The sequence below is a fragment of the Sesamum indicum genome, linkage group LG8, assembly GCF_000512975.1.
Source record: "Sesamum indicum cultivar Zhongzhi No. 13 linkage group LG8, S_indicum_v1.0, whole genome shotgun sequence".
Classification (NCBI taxonomy): Eukaryota; Viridiplantae; Streptophyta; class Magnoliopsida; order Lamiales; family Pedaliaceae; genus Sesamum; species Sesamum indicum.
The window spans coordinates 2,307,783-2,326,071 of record NC_026152.1 but is presented as its reverse complement, the minus strand read 5'-3'; the positions used below and the strand labels follow the sequence as shown (position 1 = coordinate 2,326,071).

At 34.7% G+C, this 18,289-nt stretch overlaps 1 protein-coding gene across 1 annotated transcript; it reads left to right on the top strand.

Annotated features, from left to right (window-relative positions):
• LOC110012402 (G2/mitotic-specific cyclin S13-6-like) lies at window positions 8,738-12,116 on the top strand. The gene is made up of 4 exons (XM_020695799.1): window positions 8,738-9,012; window positions 10,434-10,566; window positions 10,668-10,727; window positions 10,852-12,116. Exons 1-4 carry the CDS (start codon window positions 8,976-8,978, stop codon window positions 10,901-10,903), a joined length of 282 nt encoding a protein of 93 aa, XP_020551458.1. The 5' UTR covers window positions 8,738-8,975; the 3' UTR covers window positions 10,904-12,116.

Sequence of the window (18,289 nt, the reverse complement as noted above, 5' to 3'; positions counted from 1 at the left end):
CTCTCTCGATCATTTCAACTAGTAGCAGAAAGACATTCAAGTAAATAATGGCAGAACATACAAGTAAAGGGAATTGAATCAAATCTGAAAATCAAGTAACTTTTTATGCAATTAAAAAGAATTCTTTAAAAATACTAGTCTTCCTTACCCACTGTGCTTATCCAACAAAGAGGTGAACAAGACACTAACATGGCATATAATTCAAATGTTCTAACTTAAGTATGCTGTAATTTTCTTCACAGGAGACAGACACTTTTCTCCATGGAAAGGACTCTGTAGTTGGTGTTTTCCTTACTTAGAATGTTTCAGATCATCTTTCCAGGTTGGTTGAACTTGTTGTTTTAAGTTAGTTATACGTTTACGATTTCTTAGCTTTGGAGGGCCAAGAAAAACAATAAGTTTGACTGAGGATGGAAGAGACACAGAAGACACACTTTCTTCTCATACTGCAGAGATTTCTTCTCAGAACTCTGCAGATTCCCCAATTGCACAAACCATTGAAACAAGTGATTCTTGCTTACCAATTGCTGATCAGCCACATTACATACTGATGCACATGTATAACATTTTCACAACCACCAGCACACTAATTTTCAAGAAACTAATTTATGTAACCATTTGATCTGTAGTAGTAAACAAATTTCTCAAGTGACAAGCTAATTAAGGGTTCTTTTCTTTTACCTCAGATTTTGTTAGACTTCAAATTGTGGGCATTATATTACACATTTGTCTTGGACAACGTTTCTCAAGAGCACACACGATCAAACATGACCAAGTTGGTTGGTGGTGACAAATTTTTAAGAAACATAAAATTGAAGGAAACAAACAAGTCACAGTTAAAAAGCAGCATCGCCAACCCAACATATACTTAATCAAAGCAATTAATAATCACACTCAGTTTTCTTGGAGATTCACCAAAAAGTCCAAGCAAACAATCCCAAGACAATGTGGAAACAGATTAGCAGTGAGAATTAAAGAACAAACCTGTAGAGGATGTATGAACTGAAGGCCGACTCATCCTTTACTCCACCTTCATTTCTTGAACCCTTTTCGCTTCACATTCCTTCCGCCCCCTAACACTTTCTTTCTCTTCTTCTCACAAAGCCCTTTTCTTCTTCAACTTTCATCATTCTCCCACCCCCACCACTCTCCTCTTCCTTCTTGGAGAGGAGTTTGAGGATTGACCATCGGAGTGGGTAACAACGGCCCTTCTTTGCGAGATTTTCTTGATTTGTCTTTTCGACCGTTAGGGAAAAGATGGTTCTTATTTGTCAAGAAGAAGAGAAGAATGGATTTTCTAAATTCATGATTCAAGAAACAAATTTCACTCTGTATATCAACTCCACCAAACTGATATATATACGTTTTATACAACGGGAAGAAGGAGCAATTTATTAACTGCCTCCCAACGGCTAGTAAAGCAACGGCTAGTAAAGTGCACAACTGCGACTACTAACCAAGAACGAAGAAAAGAAAAATACAACTTTGTGAAGAAACGTTCTTTGGCTAAAGAAGTTGTTAGTATCACTTAGAATAATAATATCAACTTCTTCCATCCTTAGTCTTCTGTCTGTTATTCATCATCGTTCAAACTTCAAAGCAATCTGTTGCTGTGCTGTTCTTGGATAGCTATTTACAGCCATTCTCATCACTGTTGAGTTATATCTAGCTTTGCACTGTTATATTATGTATCTTTCAATCACACGTTACTTTTGTCTTTTCGACTGTTGTCTTCAACTTTTCATTCAAACAAACTTTTTTTAGAATTATGACGTTGCCTTGAACTTTTCGTACAGACAAACTTTTTTTAAAATTCTAAGCCATTACGGAATTGATAACTAGATTGACTCAGATAAGTATATTAGTTAGTTATGGATGCAGGGTTTCTCAATTTGAAAAATTAAAGACTATGATGGACGGATACATCTATATAGACACAAGGCATACAAAAAATCTAAAATTTCAAAAATTTAGAGTACGTAAAAGACACTGGCACAGCTCTATATTCTCATAAAATTAAAATATGCAATACGAAAAATATTAAAAAAATATAACACTATGGAATATAAAAATCAAAATTCAATATTAAGATAAAACATAAATGAAACATGTTAGAGTTGATTGTGTCCCAAGGAAGTGGATTTGATAAACCGGAAATAAGACTGCAGCATTGGAAATTAGTAATTCAGGGGTATGATGTCAAAGTAGTTTCCATCATGATTGAGTTATGAACATTGATCCAATTATTCTGTTTATAATTACAATGATACTATCTGTTGCTAGTGATTCTACCTATGCAAATTTGTATCATACGAGTCATGAGTCGTTGGATGAATACATAATAACACATGTTGGTAATTCCCGCATCAAGTTTTTCTATTATCTGCACACCCACTTCACCAAAACCAAAAGAGAAAGAACAAAGATTGGAAAGATTGCGCTTTGCAACAACCACTATGTATCTTAAGCATGTGTGCTCCTGCTTGTTGCGATAAACAATGGAGCATGGGGTGTGTAAATAATTTCTTATACAAAATACCTCCCTACAGTAAGAAAAGAGTGGGTCGAACTTTAAGCCTGGCTACGTCCCACCTATTCTCAAGAAGGTGTCCCCTTTCTAACCGTCCAATCATAAAAATTCAGCAATCCTCCACTAGGCAAATAACTTGGACGTTCAAGGGAGACTTTGGCTCTAGTAGGTGTTATATAGTAATTTGTCTGGTTCTACAATCTTCCAAGGTGCTTGCTAGTTTGGAGGGGCAATCAGCCTTAAGATTTTCTTCCCTTTGGATTTGTATAAGCTGGAAGCTTTCAATCCTTACTTTTTTAGCTATGCTATTTGCCTCAAATACTGCACCATGATCTCTCGTTTAGCTTCGTAAGGTCCTTGTAGTTGTTTAACTAGTAATAGTGAGTCTGAGTACGCTACAAGGTCTCTAGCTCCAACTTCGTGTGCCATCCTCATGCCTACCACGATCGCCTCATATTCGGCTTCATTATTAATGGCCTTGAATTTGAATTTGATAGCGAACTCCATATCTTCTCCTTTAGGCGAGGTAATGACTATGCCTGCACCACTTTCTTGTATTGTGGTTGATCCATCTACATGGAGTAACCATATTTCTGTCTTTGGAGTGTCTTCCAAGAGTGTCCCTGTCATCTCGAAGACAAAGTCCGCCAAAGCCTGGGCTTTAATAGCTGTTCATGGTAAGTATGAAATTTCATATTCGCTTAATTACTATCGCGCATTTTACCAATCGTCCTGAGGTATTTGGCTTACCCAAGATTTGCTTTAATTGTAGATTTATCCTTACCCCCATCGGGTATGAAAGGATGTAAGGGCGTAACCTCCTAGCTGTGATTACTAACGCTAGGGCCATCTTTTTTATGGGGATACATCGTCTCTCTTCTATATTGAGTACCTTTCTGACATAGTATATATTCATCTATTTTTCCTCGTCCTCTCGAATGAGGACAGAACTAACTGCTTGAGTATAAGAAAGATCAAGTAGAGAGTGTCCCTAGGTGAAGATTTTACCAACATGGAGAGCCCTACCAAATACTCCTTAAGTTTCTTAAAGGCCTGTTGACAACCAATATCTCACTCGAAGTTCTTTGCTTTCCTTAATATTTTGAAGAAGGGCAAACTTTTCTCTACATCTTTAAGATACAGCGATTGAGTGCAGCTATCCTTCTAGTCAACTGTTGTACCTCATTAACATTGGTTTATCCCTTTATGTCAAGAATAACCCTGACCTTGAGGGGGTTGGCTTCAGTGCCTCTTTATGTCACCATGAATCCCAGGAAATGCCCTCCCCTTACTTTGAATGTGCATTTTCCTGGATTGAACTTTAGTCTATATTTTCTTAAGATTGAGAATGTTTTCTCCAAATCTACAATGTGGTCTTCAGTCTTTTTACTCGTTACTAACACGTCGTCCATGTAGACTTCGATGTTTTTCCCTAGTTGTGGTCGAAATATCTTATCTTCTAAATTAATAGGTGGCTCCTTTATTTTTTAAGCTTAACGGCATTGCTACATAACAAAATGTGCCAGCAGAGGTAATGAACTTGACTCTTTTTCGATCTTTAAGAAGAAAGGTTACAAATATGATGGCCATAATCATCTACCAACACCACTAACCTCAACATTAATGCATGGAATATGAAGATACATATGTTATAATTTAAATATCAAAATGCAATATATACTAACACAATCTAACTACTATGGCTCACTGAATGATGTTCAGTTATTGTAAGTTTGATGAATCCTTCTAAAAAGTCGTATTTTAACCCATCAGCAGAATCAGTCTTATACTTACCACACAGAGTTCAAATCTTTTCCTCATCTACGTATGCACTTTTATTTTTTTTTCCCAAGTTATGAAATCATCTAGACCATAAGACTCCTTCCTAATACCTACATATTGAGGTGCTCGATTTTTCTGCTACAGAAGTATCCATTGAAGATGCACCAGAGACCAACAATTGTATTTAGTCAGACCACACATTTTGTGATGAAAGCGAGCTTCCATGGCAAACTTCACCGCAAAGTATCAGCAACCCACTTTAATTCAATCTAGTCGTCCTACCATTTGTGACAAAATGAAAATTAAGGTCATCATAAATGTTTTTGCAAGTGGTAGTTAGCAATAAAATCAGAAAATTACACATATTTGCTACAGTTGTCCTGTTTGTCGCTAATGTTGTTGTTAAATTGCTATATCTTTCGGAAGAATGTAAAAATATTGAATCGTCATAAATTAAAAAGCAACTGTGGTATTTCAAGAAAAGTTCATCATCACAAATATTGTTGTAAGTTTGCAAACAATCTGATGATGTAGGCAAAAGCATAGCATATTGGTTGCAAACGAAGAGATTTAGTAGCTTTTAAGCCCCAAGACATCCTTTTCCTAGCGAGGCGCTTTTTCAGGACAAACCCGTAAGGCTCATAAGAAGCCAGAGCGGATAATACTTCGCGCGGTAGCACATTGATCATTTTGTTGACTATTTTGTTGGACCAAATGTGGTGACCATTTATCTTGTGGGATGAAAAAGACAATTGTTCCAAACATAGGCTTTAATCGTTGACTCTTTGTTCGTTTTACATCAATTACTTGTCTCGAGATAATAAGGTCTAGATATCATGCCTTGTGCAAATTATTTTGATCCTTTAATCTTGAAGTTAAGCTTAATTTCTTAAATGTGTAGCCTAATGAAAAGCTTGTGATAATTAATTTTACATGCCACTATGAATATCCCAAAATTATGTACATATATAGTCACAAGTTTTGTTTTAAACACCGAAAGATATATGAGATTAATAGTTTTCCACCACGACTAATAAGATCCACTTTACTGAAATAAACTTAATTCGACTTCTAAAAGAGTTATAGATAAGATTATTTACATTGCGACCATCAATTGAAGATTTAATAAAAGGTGGTATTTCATGATTAAATAAAAATTAAGGAAATTAATTAAAAATAAATTGTATTTTTAATCCCACAGGATAGAGGATCGAACACTTTTGGTCCCAAATTCATTTTTCGTCAAACACTGGCAGCCACGCATGTCATGTGTGTGTTGCCATCTATTTGTTACGGACATTAGGAGATAATGTTGAATGTGTCATAGAAGTCAAGTTTAGGACCATTTTAGATTTAGTGCGAGCTCAGAACTAAATGAGTAGACCGCCCCTATTATGTGGCATAAAAGTTGCAATTTTTTCGTAAAGTTTATCTTATATATTGTTTTACATGTTAATATCATAATTTGATTTTGCAATATAATCCGTCTATATATGTTCCGCCATCATTAATTTGGGTTGTCTTTATAATGAAAGAAAAAATAATAAAGTCGTTGCATTTGTCACTGAATTGTGGCAAAACAATACCGTGACTATTGTTGTGTCAAGGTTGTAATGAATCTCATTTGCTCAAATTAGCGACAGTATTTGTAACAAGATGCAATGATATTGCTGCCCAACAAGGTTGCAAACATTTGAGAACAAATTGTTCTCGCAAACATTCGTCATGGTTTGCGACAAAATTTGCAACGGCTGTCTTGTAATACTAATGATCCTAGAAAATTAGTCACAAAAGTTGTTACAATTTGTTGAATTGAATTTTCGGCATTAGTCTTTAAATTGCAAATTTTCTTTAATTACATGACTAAATTATTAAAATTGATTTAAGTAAGATAAAAAATGCCACCCCATATACTTACAGGACTAAAATTATAATTTTTTCCATTATAAAGTGCACAAAGAAATTCGACTAGTTTAGATTTTGGATAGTTGTGCTAGTTATAAGTTCACAACTACTTCTCAAGAGGAAACAAACAAAAATAGCATAGTCCTTCTAGTAATCTTACCGGTTCTCAAGAAAGAACTAATTACAAGTTCCCGCCAACTCCATCATTTATAGCTACTTCCACACCTTCACTTCAGTATCTCTAACTTGATTTCTACCACATTCAATCGATGTTTTGAAAACTGGACCAGTGATTAAATTATTGAATCATTGGATTGATCAGACCATATTGAAAAGATTGATTAACTCGAAATATATCATATACATGTATATTTTTGCAGCATATCAATACATTATATATGATCAAATTGTTAAATAAATTCAATTTATAACAAAATTAATAAAAAAATGTATAATTTACAATCTTTAACAAATTAAAAATAAAAAACCAACAAATCTCTTGGAGGAAACAAATTAAATCAAAATCCAAACTAACAAAAATTTTAAAATCTAAAAAACCTACAAACTATTGAAGCTTTAACGCTTTGTTGCTTCCCCATTTGGATCAAATAAATGTAGCAATTGGTGTCTCCAAATTTTTAATAATACAAAAGATTGGAGAAGCTTGGGGAGAAAGAAGTAGATGAAGAAGAAGACGGGAAGAAAACTTCTATTAGCCGTTAAAAATCAAACGAAAAGGAATCATGTGTCACACACATGAGGCTAGGAATGATGTTCGTAAACAAAAAAATCTTTTTTTTACTAGCCATTTCAGCCAATTGACCTTTAAATCAAACGAAAGGAGTCGTGTGTCACACACATGAGGCGAAAAACGAGATCATTTCTATCTGATGTTTAAATGGTCAACTAACAAAAATGATCAAAAGCATGGTCAGTCCAAGAATTAAAAGTGTTATTTTTCTTGATATGAAACTAAAATCAAATAAATGTTATTATTTAGGGACTAAAAGTATAATTTTTCTCTATATTGAACTAGTAATTATAATATAACCAAGCTATATCTAATGAAGTATATATTCTGCAACCATGTAAAGGAAAAAAGAAGATGTAATAAACGAACCACATATATATAATCAATTTATATTATTACATTTAACAAATCCTCACAAAACACACACACACACACACACATGAGACACTAATTTAAATGGTTGCAACAACTCTACAAAACAACAGAGTGCTTTCCTCCTTTCTTCAGGTATTGTTTGTTGGTCTCTATGGTGTTGGTTCTTCTTCATAATGATTTTCTTTTCCTCTCCATTTCTTAAAAGGAAAAGAAAAAAAATCATCGCTCATGTAGAGAAAAAAAATTAAAAGTTAGGCTCAACACCAAGAATGGAAAATGTCTATAAGGGTCAAAATATAAACGCAACACAGAAATAATAGATGATCACCAGCACACTTGAACCATAATTACATCACTTCTATATGGGAAAGAATTCTCGATCTTTCTTGCCTCAGGCAAAGAAAGCAATCGAAATATTTTGTTGCCAGGAAATCCAACTTTGAGCGAAGAATTAAGCCATGGAAATGAAGAATGGAGCTTTATATAAATTAAAAAGTTGATTAATTGACAGGACATTCCATTTTATCTTATATTGGGATAATAAGTCATTTGGTAACACTATCTATTAATTTGTCCAAGTCTCTACTAAACACAAATGAGTAACTGTGATATATATAATCAAAAGATTTTTTCTTTTCGATAGAATAATCAAAAGAATTCTGGAACCATTAAAAGACTTACAAATAAATCAATCACCAACTAATTCACAACATAATCATAAATTCACTATTTATTCCATACAATAAAGTAAACATGGCCTAAGAGTATGTTGTACTTTAACCATTTTTAGGTCAATTTCTAGTGAAAATTTTAAAAGTAAAACTATTAATATATGAGTTGTGAAATATAATCTTTTAGTTGAACCATTAAATATATAAAATGTTACAAATTTAAGTGCTTATGACCTTATCTTTTTATTTTTATAGAAACTTGCAATACCCTAAATTTTTTGATTTTACATTTCTCAAGGTAGCATTTCCGAATTTTAAATTTTGTTTCAAAATTAATTTATTGACCACTTTTTGATGAAAAATATGGCCATTATTTGAAGTTTCTTTCTATTAACTTAGTCCCAAAGATAAAAAAAAGAATATCAAATTGATGGATAACAACATATTAAGAGAATTTAAAGTGAAAAAAAATGACTAATAACATTAGAAACAAATATTAAAACTAAAAGAATTTAAAAGGACTATTTTTCTCCCTTCTAACGGCTAGTAAAGGTTTATACAAACCCATAAAACTGAACTAGAAACCTGATCAGAACCATTCATTCTCAGTAATCCAACGGATCCTATTCAAATCTGGAGAATATGACCGTTAACGCCAGAGAGGCGTCCCGCCACTTCGCCCACATTTTATATACTACGCTCTGCTCCTCTTCATCACTATTTTCTGACAAGAACGAACAGAAAAGGTAGAGAAAAAGATAATCTTGGAGAGAGAAAGAGGGAATTCTAGAGAGAGAGAAGGGAGGCGCTGTTTGTGAATTATGGTGATTGAAAACCCATAAGAAAGGTGAGACGAACAGCGGTGATCTCTTGGTGTTTCTATCGTCTTTCTTGGAGGGGTTCCCGAAATCAACGATCAAAAGAATAAGGGTTGGAGAAAGAAGAGGAATCAGGTTATGTGATGGCTTCTAGAGCTGTAGTTCCGGAGCAAGATAGAGGTAGAACGGAGGATTAATGCTTATCTTTGAATGATATATGTTAGCACGCGCCACTATAATTTTCTTTCAATATTTTCTTTGTTTGTGTAATCTTTTTGGTCTCTCTGATCCATCTTTTGTTAGAATTTAAGGGTGCTTCAGTGTGATTCTTGAAAGGATTCAAATGGGGTTTCTTTTCTTTACATGCAAAGACTATCTTGGGGGTTGCTGAATTTTGTGTGTTTATTCCATTGCTTATTCAGTTCCTGTTTAGAATCTTGAAGAGGGTTTTTGTGTTTTTTCTGTTCCTCAGGTTTGATCCATTTTGGGTTTTTCGGCTCTCTGATCTATTTTTGTGTTAGAATTGAAGGGTGTTTCACTGTGATTCTTGAAGGGATTCTAGTGGGGTTTTTTTTTCTTTACAGTGCAGAGACTATCTTGCGGGTTGCTGAATTTTGTGTGTTTATTCCATTGCTTATTTAGTTCTTATTTAGAATCTTGAAGATAGATTTCTGTGTTTTTTCTGTTCAACAGGTTTTGATCCATTTCTGGGTTTTTGGGCTCTCTGATCCATTTTTGTGTTAGAATTGAAGGGTGTTTCAATGTGATTCTTGAAGGGATTCTAGTGGGGTTTCTTTTCTTTACAGTGCAAAGACTATCTTGCGGGTTGCTGAATTTTGTTTGTTTATTCCATTGCTGATTCGTCTATTACTATCTATCGATGGTGAAGAGCAGCTGTGTCTCATTTCTTGTTTTGAACTTTGGCAAAGATGAAATACTTCTTTATGACATGGAAAGCTTTTGATCCTACAAAATTCTTGCTCTTTTAAACATAAAAACCGTTCTCGATAAGTAGTTCTTTTTGTTTGCGGGGCTATTATTTTTGCCTCCCTCTTCCTTTGGGGGGAAAGAAAAGCAGAATGATTTTACTAACTAGGCTGCTATAATTTGTGTGAAGAAAGAGCTCTAAAGATGATATTTGCATATTATTGTAAAGAATTTCTCTTCATTTTGTTTCGTTCCATGATATGCTTGTATTCTGTTCATCAGGTTTGATCAATGCTCAAAAGTTCATAGCTTCAGCTTCCTTTCCATGTATTTTGCGGAGATTTAAATTGAGGTTTATGCATGAATTTCCTCTAATAGTTCATGATCCGTTGATATTAATTCGTACCAGGCATTTCGTGAATTATTCATGGATTTGCTGCGTATATACTTGTTTTGTGATCCTTACGGCAAGAACAGAGTTCTAGACTTCTATTTGGGCTATCAACATTGCCTTTCTTGATAATTTTCTTCTCCTGGGGATAGAGTAGAATTGTTGACTTCCTTGATTCTTCTGTGTTCCAATCTGAATTATTACAAGATACAATGTTTTAGTTTTCATTTGATGCATAATTAGTCCTTGGAACTTCTGCTTCTTGGATAACGTGTTTGATCAGTTGGAGGAAGGAAGCAAAAGAACGGTCATGCCGAAGGCAGAAATCGACGAGTTCTCGGAGATTTTGGAAACTTCGTAACTGCACCAACTGTTGAGGGGAAACCTCAAAATCAGATCGCCCGCCCCATAACAAGGTTTCACTTCTGTACACCCACTCACACATGTGTGTTTGTGTGTTCTTGTTTTGTTAAAAGATAAAAGTAGCAGAAGAATTAACCACCATTTCTGATTTCAGGAGTTTTGGCGCACAATTACTGGCAAATGCACAAGCTGCAAAGAGAAAAACAACAGCAAGGTTGAAGAAAAAAAATAGAAAGAACTCCAATTGATCAAAGCTGCCAACATTGTCTTTTTAATTTTCTTGAGTACTGCCCTTTACAGCATTTGTGAGATAACAAAATTTTGCAATAACTATGCAGAAGCTACTGGCAGAAATTGTTGATGATTTGGCCGGAAAAGATGGTGCTGTGAAACCAGCCGTACCTCATAAGAAGGAATCCTTGAAGCTGAAGGAGGCTAACTAAAATTACTTGGCTTTCCTCAACACATTAAAGAAAGGTAGATTTTGATTTGCTGACCTAAAAATAAATTGGTAGGGAGATGCGATCTTACCCGTTAGTTTTTGGAGCTCTTTGATTGTTGTCGGCGATTTTAGCTTCATGATAGCCTCTATCTTTTCAGGGTTCGCCTCTATCCCTCGTTTTCTAACCATGTAGCTAAAGAATTTTCCGCTACCTACTCCAAACATGCACTTAGACGTGTTCAACTTCATCCCATTAGTCCTCCTTATAGCGAACGCTTGATTCAGGTGCATCAAATGATCGTTGGATCTCAAACTCTTTACGAGCATGTCGTCCACATAGGTCTCCATTGACTTTCTTGTATCTGTTCGTCTAGATTCTTGGGATGAAGTCTTTGTTGGTCCTAATCTCTGTCTAGATTTGTATGTTCTGACTTTGGACTTGGACCAACATGACCTCTGCTGGGAAAAGGTTCTTCTGGAACTCCAGGGTGGGAGTTACTATTTTGCTTCTTCCTCTTCCTTGACTCACTTGATTCTCCTATAATAGTTGGAAAATAGAGGAGTTCGTTTGATTTAACCTCTCAGTCTTTTCATTTTCTTCTAACACCAAATCATTCAAATTGTCTTTAAGAAAAGACATTTTTCGCACCATTGAATCTAGCTGTCCTTCAGGTACTTTGTATGATTGGATCAACATTCTCCTCCATGGACTGCATATGTTTGTGAAGAACATTGGAGCTGCTACTTCTGTTGTTACGCCACTCTGAAAGAAATATTTGTGAAACCAATAAATATATTCATCTACTGCGCAAATATTTCTGAGTTCAAGGCTGATGACAGCCTGTCCATATTCTCTAGCCTTTTCTGCTCTACTTCCTTCGAAGTATCCATCTCCGATGAAGTGTATTTTGATAAGTCTTCATAGTCGGTTTGCATTCGCGTCTTTCGAATCTCTGTCAAGGATCTCAACTTGCAAGCTTTATATCGAGCTCTAGGGTAGCTGCTGCTATCTTGATGGCTGCAACCCATTCGTTTATTAATTTCTCGGTATTTCGAAAACCTGAGGTTTAGTATAGTGTCATATGTAGGAATTTATCTATTCTGTTTCTACTGGTTGGGATTCTACCATGGATTTCAGTGGAGTGTAGACGCCTCACTGCATTTCCTGGTAGCACTTGTCGAACTTCAAAATTTCTCACCCATTCTTTTTTTTTTTCTTTGTATTTCTAGAATCTTGAAATATTCCTTGTTATCATTGTAACTCGAACTTTCGTTCGGTTCCATTTTCTCTCAAAGAGTCACCTACATTAGTGGATAAATAATTTCAAAATGTAATATAATCATATATTTTTTCAATCAACCTAGGCTCTAATACCATTCTAAGCGAGCATGTACAAAAATATGCATTAGAATGCAAAATAATTGAGATTAAAATAAACTGCTCATTTTAAAGCTAGAAAAGGGTAAAATTATCCGAAAATTGGCCAGATTTGTGCGAAGGACTAAAATTACGACCTTTTTGAAATTTACAGGACTAAAATTGCCAATCGTAAAGTTACGGGACCAAGAACGCCCCCCCCCCCCTTACTTACAGGACTATTTTTGCAATTACGCCAATTTGGATTTTGAAAAGTTTTGGGCAGTAATTTATCTTTTATTAACCATGTTACAAATTTTAAATTGTTGTAGAATATAAAATTTAGTAATAATTTATTAAGTATTAACAAAATAATTATTATATGTCTTATAATAACTACAATTATTAAGATTTTTTTATAAAATGTTCTTAATGAATATATAATTTTATTTCATTGTTTATGAGTTTTGTTCTTCTATTTCTCAATTTTTTTTTTGTCTTGCCTTTGTTTATTTTCCTATACTTAAGTCAACCATTTTTATGCTATTATTGAATAATTTGAATTTTGATTTTTCTATGAAGAATTTCATGAAAAACATATTTTGACTGTGTAGGTTGTAGTAATATATATATTTTTTGCTATCAAATTTGTTAATTTTTTTTTGTGTCACTTGATTTTTTGAGGTTTATTTATATATGTTTTAGTAGCTAAAATTGATATATGGGAAAAAGATTAATTTGGTCCAATAAGTTTCCTCGCGTTCAATTTTAGTCCGTTATGTTTAAGCATTTTCCAATTAAGTATAGTAACTTGCAGAATCGCTTAAATTAGGACCACAGATGGAATTTTGGACACTTTTACCCCTGTGCGGATTTTAAAAGAACTGTTTTAGTCCATTTACACTAAAATTCTAATTTTTCATCCATGCTCGCCAAAATAGTATCAGAGCCTGGTTTATTGAAAAAATATATGATTCCACTAATAGAGGAGATCCTTTGACAGAAAATGGAACCGAAAGTTCGAGTTACTATGAAAATAAAAAATATTTCTAGATTCTGGAAATACAGAGAAGAGAATTTCTCATGAAAATTCTTGACAAGTGTTACAATGGCACCAAGCGGATTGATCCAAAAGAGAAATTTTGAAGTTTGACAAGTGCTACTAGGAAATGCAGTGAAGCGTCTACACTACATTGAAATACATGGTAGAATCCCAGCCAGGAGAAGCGGAACGGGTAAATTCCTACATAATTTTAGTTCTAATTATGAGTGATTGGAAAGAACTCGAGCTGAGCGAGATACAAAAGACAGTTCAAGACTATAGACCTATAAAAATAGAATCCTTGGGCATAGACGAGGTTCTTAAGATTCTTCCCGATCTACACAAAGACCACACAGATTTGAAGGCAGAAATTGCAAATCTAAAGAGACCAAAAAATCAGGGATGCCCTTAGAACAATACTTCTTCTACATTAGAAGGCGAAGGCCACGGAGATTCCAGACAAGATCTAATTATCACATCTATCATATTTATAAAAAGAGCGGATCTATCATATCTATAAGAATTGGCGAAATCCTATTCCCAAGATTGTGGATTTAGTTAATATACGAACCAATGAAATCACTCCAACGCTACCACCGCCGGAGGGAAGTACATGTTCTAATGATCCTCCACAGGACCAATCGATAAGAGAAAATGTGACTTTCCACACTAATGCCACTCCAACATTTGTGGGAACCATGAAGAAAAATCCAGATAGAAATCCAAAGAGAGTGCCGAAAAATACACCTTGGGCAAGGACCATGCTCCAGCCCTTACATCTATATGTCGCTATACTGAACCTGGATATTATCGATTTTCGAAATACTAAGAAATGGGTTGCAGCCATCAAGATACACCTTGGGCAGGGACCATGCTTCAGCCCTTACATCCATATGACGCTATACTGAGCCTGCATAGTATCGATTTTCAAAACACTGAGAAATGGTTTGCAGCCAAGATAGCAACAACTACCCTAGAGCTCGACAAGGAAAACCATAAAGTTTATAGAGTTGACCTTAGAGGAATCCATGTAGATTGGATGGGATAATACACTAGAAGATACCAAAGCCAGCATCCTTGCCGGAGATTCGAAAGGTGCGATTGTAGACCTGTTAGGAAGACTTATCAAAATACACTTCATCGGAGATGGATACTTCGAAGGAAGTAGAGCAGAAAAGGATAGAGAATATGGACACGCTCTCTTCAGCCTTGAACTAAAAAGTATTTGCATAGTAGACGAATATATCCATTGGTTTCGCAAGTATTTCTTTTCGAGTGGAGTCTCCAATGTTCTTCGCAATGATATGCAGTCCATGTAGGAAAATATGTTGATCCAGTCATACAAAGTACCTGAAGGACAACTAGACTCAGTGGCACGAAGAATGTCTTTCCAAAAGACAAACTGAGATTGGTGTTATCAAGCATTCATCCAGAAGAACATGAAAAGACTGAAAGGTAAAATCAAAACGAACTCCTCTCTATTGTGAAAACAATGTTTTTTCAACTATTATAGGAGAATCAAGCGAGCCAAGAAAAAGGAGGAAGCAAAATAATGACTCCTACCCCAGGAGTTCAAGAAGAACCTTTTCCCGGCAGAGATCATGGTGGTCTAAGTCCAAAGTTAGAACATATAAATTTGGACAGAGAACGGCTTCATCCCAAGGATCTAGACGAACAGATGCAAGATGCATAGGAAGAACCCCTATAAGAAGATATCCTTCAAAATCTATATAATGCATTAATTCGTAAGGATGGAACAAGTTTTAATAAATAAAATACATCTGTTGTTCAACACAAAGTGTAAACTTAGCTAAAATTTTTGTATAACAATAACGACCCTAATAATTTTGAAACGGAAGGCTTGTAGAAAGAAAAACTTAAAAAGAAAGAAAATCATAAAATGAATAGGAAAAGAATAATGTTTCCGTCATTTGATAGAAAAAAAAAGATGTGATAAATGAATTTCATCTTTTGTTATCTTTAACGGAAAAAGAGAGGATTAAGAAAAGATGGATTATTACAAAAAAATAGGAGTAATTAGATGAAGATTAAGTAGTACACAAAAATTATATATGGAACATTATTTAGAATAGCAAGTCGTGATAGAGAAAAAAGAAATATCAATAGGAAAACTTAAGACCAATAGGAAATATCAAAGAAAAATGAACAAGAAAATAAGGAGAATAAGCAGTCGAGGAAAAGAAATTTTAGAGAAACAATATTTTTTGTTCATTCAAGATGCAAAATATAGGAACAAGCAAGTAGAGCACCCAAGAGGTTGAAAGAAACAGAACCTGACTCTCTCGATCATTTCAACTAGTAGCAGAAAGACATTCAAGTAAATAATGGCAGAACATACAAGTTCCAATATTGAAGGGAATTGAATCAAATCTGAAAATCAAGGAGATCAAGTAAAGAACCTGAAGTATGTGAGCTGGATCCTGAGGAGACATTTGGACTAAACAAGGAGATCTTGAATCAGTTGGTATGTGGAGAGGATACTAAAATGGTTCAGGAATTTGAAGATGATGGTATTAGAGAAGTGAACAGCGTGAAATCCTCTGGAATGCATTTATCCCAAAAGACAACTTAAGAGGCCATACCTCTAAAGATGATCTGGTTATATCACGTGAAACAATCGCAAACAAGTCAATAAGTTTGACTGAGGATGGAAGAGACACAGAAGACACACTTTCTTCTCATACTGCAGAGATTTCTTCTCAGAACTCTGCAGATTCCCCAATTGCACAAAACCATTGAAAGAAGTGATTCTTGCTACCGAGCACCTCAGAAGAAGAACCACCCGCTGGGGATAAAACAAATCCGTTCACCAGCTCTACTTCTTTTGTAAAGCTTCTGCAGATGGCTGGCACTGTACTACATGGTGTTTATGAAAAAGGTACTGAAAAAAACATGTCTTATAAAAATACACAAGTGCAATCAGAAAGGTTGGCCCTTAACTTGCAGAATGAGGGCCACCTGGAGAAGCCTACATTCCCTGCTAAACCTGTCAAGTCTATTTTCTGTCATGCACCCAGCTCAGGAGCACAAACACCAGATTTTGAGTTGTCTCAAAAACACAGCAAGGGCATCAACAAAGAAAAACTTAAGACGAAGAGGAAATCTTGCTAAAGAAATTATGTTCAAATTCATTCAACAAAATAAAAGAAAATTCGTGTCACGAAATTGAAAAGACAAGCTTATAGAAGGATTATTTTCTTGAAAAAATCACAAGTGCACGATCAAACTTTTTCGATGATTTCAGCTTCACAAGCTATAATTTTAGTACGCAAAATAATTCGTTGGTTCGGAAGTCGACCAAATGCTGATAGATTTCGACTCTATTCTATATAGATATCTATCTCCTGCCTTATACAAAGGGACAGTAAAATAATGAAGGCGGCTGATCAGCCACATTACATACTGATGCACATGTATAACATTTTCACAACCACCAGCACACTAATTTTCAAGAAACTAATTTATGTAACCATTTGATCTGTAGTAGTAAACAAATTTCTCAAGTGACAAGCTAATTAAGGGTTCTTTTCTTTTGCCTCAGATTTTGTTAGACTTCAAATTGTGGGCATTAAATTACACATTTGTCTTAGACAACGTTTCTCAAGAGCACACACGATCAAACATGACCAAGTTGGTTGGTGGTGACAAATTTTTAAGAAACATAAAATTGAAGGAAAACAAACAAGTTACAGTTAAAAAGCAGCATCGCCAACCCAACATATACTTAATCAAAGCAATTAATAATCACACTCAGTTTTCTTGGAGATTCACCAAAAAGTCCAAGCAAACAATCCCAAGACAATATGGAAACAGATTAGAAGTGAGATTTAAAGAACAAACCTGTATGAATTGAAGGCCGACTCATCCTTTACTCCACCTTCATTTCTTGAACCCTTTTCGCTTCACATTCCTTCCGCCCCCTAACACTTTCTTTCTCTTCTTCTCACAAAGCCCTTTTCTTCTTCAACTTTCATCATTCTCCCACCCCCACCACTCTCCTCTTCCTTCTTGGAGAGGAGTTTGAGGATTGACCATCGGAGTGGGTAACAACGGCCCTTCTTTGCGAGATTTTCTTGATTTGTCTTTTCGACCGTTAGGGAAAAGATGGTTCTTATTTGTCAAGAAGAAGAGAAGAATGGATTTTCTAAATTCATGATTCAAGAAACAAATTTCACTCTGTATATACAAAGGGAAGAAGGAGCAATTTATTAACTGCCTCCCAACGGCTAGTAAAGTACACAAGTGCGACTACTAACCAAGAACGAAGAAAAGAAAAATACAACTTTGTGAAGAAACGTTCTTTGACTAAAGAAGTTGTTAGTGTCATTTAGAATAATAATATCAACTTCTTCCATCCTTAGTCTTCTGTCTGTTATTCATCATCGTTCAAACTTCAAAGCAATCTCTTGCTGTGCTGTTCTTGGATAGCTATTTACAGCCATTCTCATCACTGTTGAGTTATATCTAGCTTTGCACCGTTATATTATGTATCTTTCAATCACACGTTACTTTTGTCTTTTCGACTGTTGTCTTCAACTTTTCATTCAAACAAACTCTTTTTAAAATTATGACGTTGCCTTGAACTTTTCGTTCAGACAAACTTTTTTTAAAATTCTAAGCCATAACGGAATTGATAACTGGATTGACTCAGATAAGTATATTAGTTAGTTATGGATGGAGGGTTTCTCAATTTGAAAAATTAAAGACTATGATGGACGGATACATCTATATAGACACAAGTCATACAAAAAATCTAAAATCTCAAAAATTTAGAGTACGTAAAAGACACTGGCACAACTCTATACAGTAAAACCTCTATAAATTAATAATCATGGGACCATGAAATTTTATTAATTTAGAGAGATATTAATTTATCGATAAATTAATATTTTATTAATTAAAAGAGAGATTCTT

Coding starts and splice junctions, on each gene's coding strand:
- LOC110012402 (XM_020695799.1), top strand. CDS start 8,976: ATGGCTTCTAGAGCTGTAGTTCCGGAGCAAGATAGAG. Junction 9,013..10,433: donor AGTTCCGGAGCAAGATAGAG/GTAGAACGGAGG, acceptor GTGTTTGATCAG/TTGGAGGAAGGAAGCAAAAG. Junction 10,728..10,851: donor AAGAGAAAAACAACAGCAAG/GTTGAAGAAAAA, acceptor ATAACTATGCAG/AAGCTACTGGCAGAAATTGT.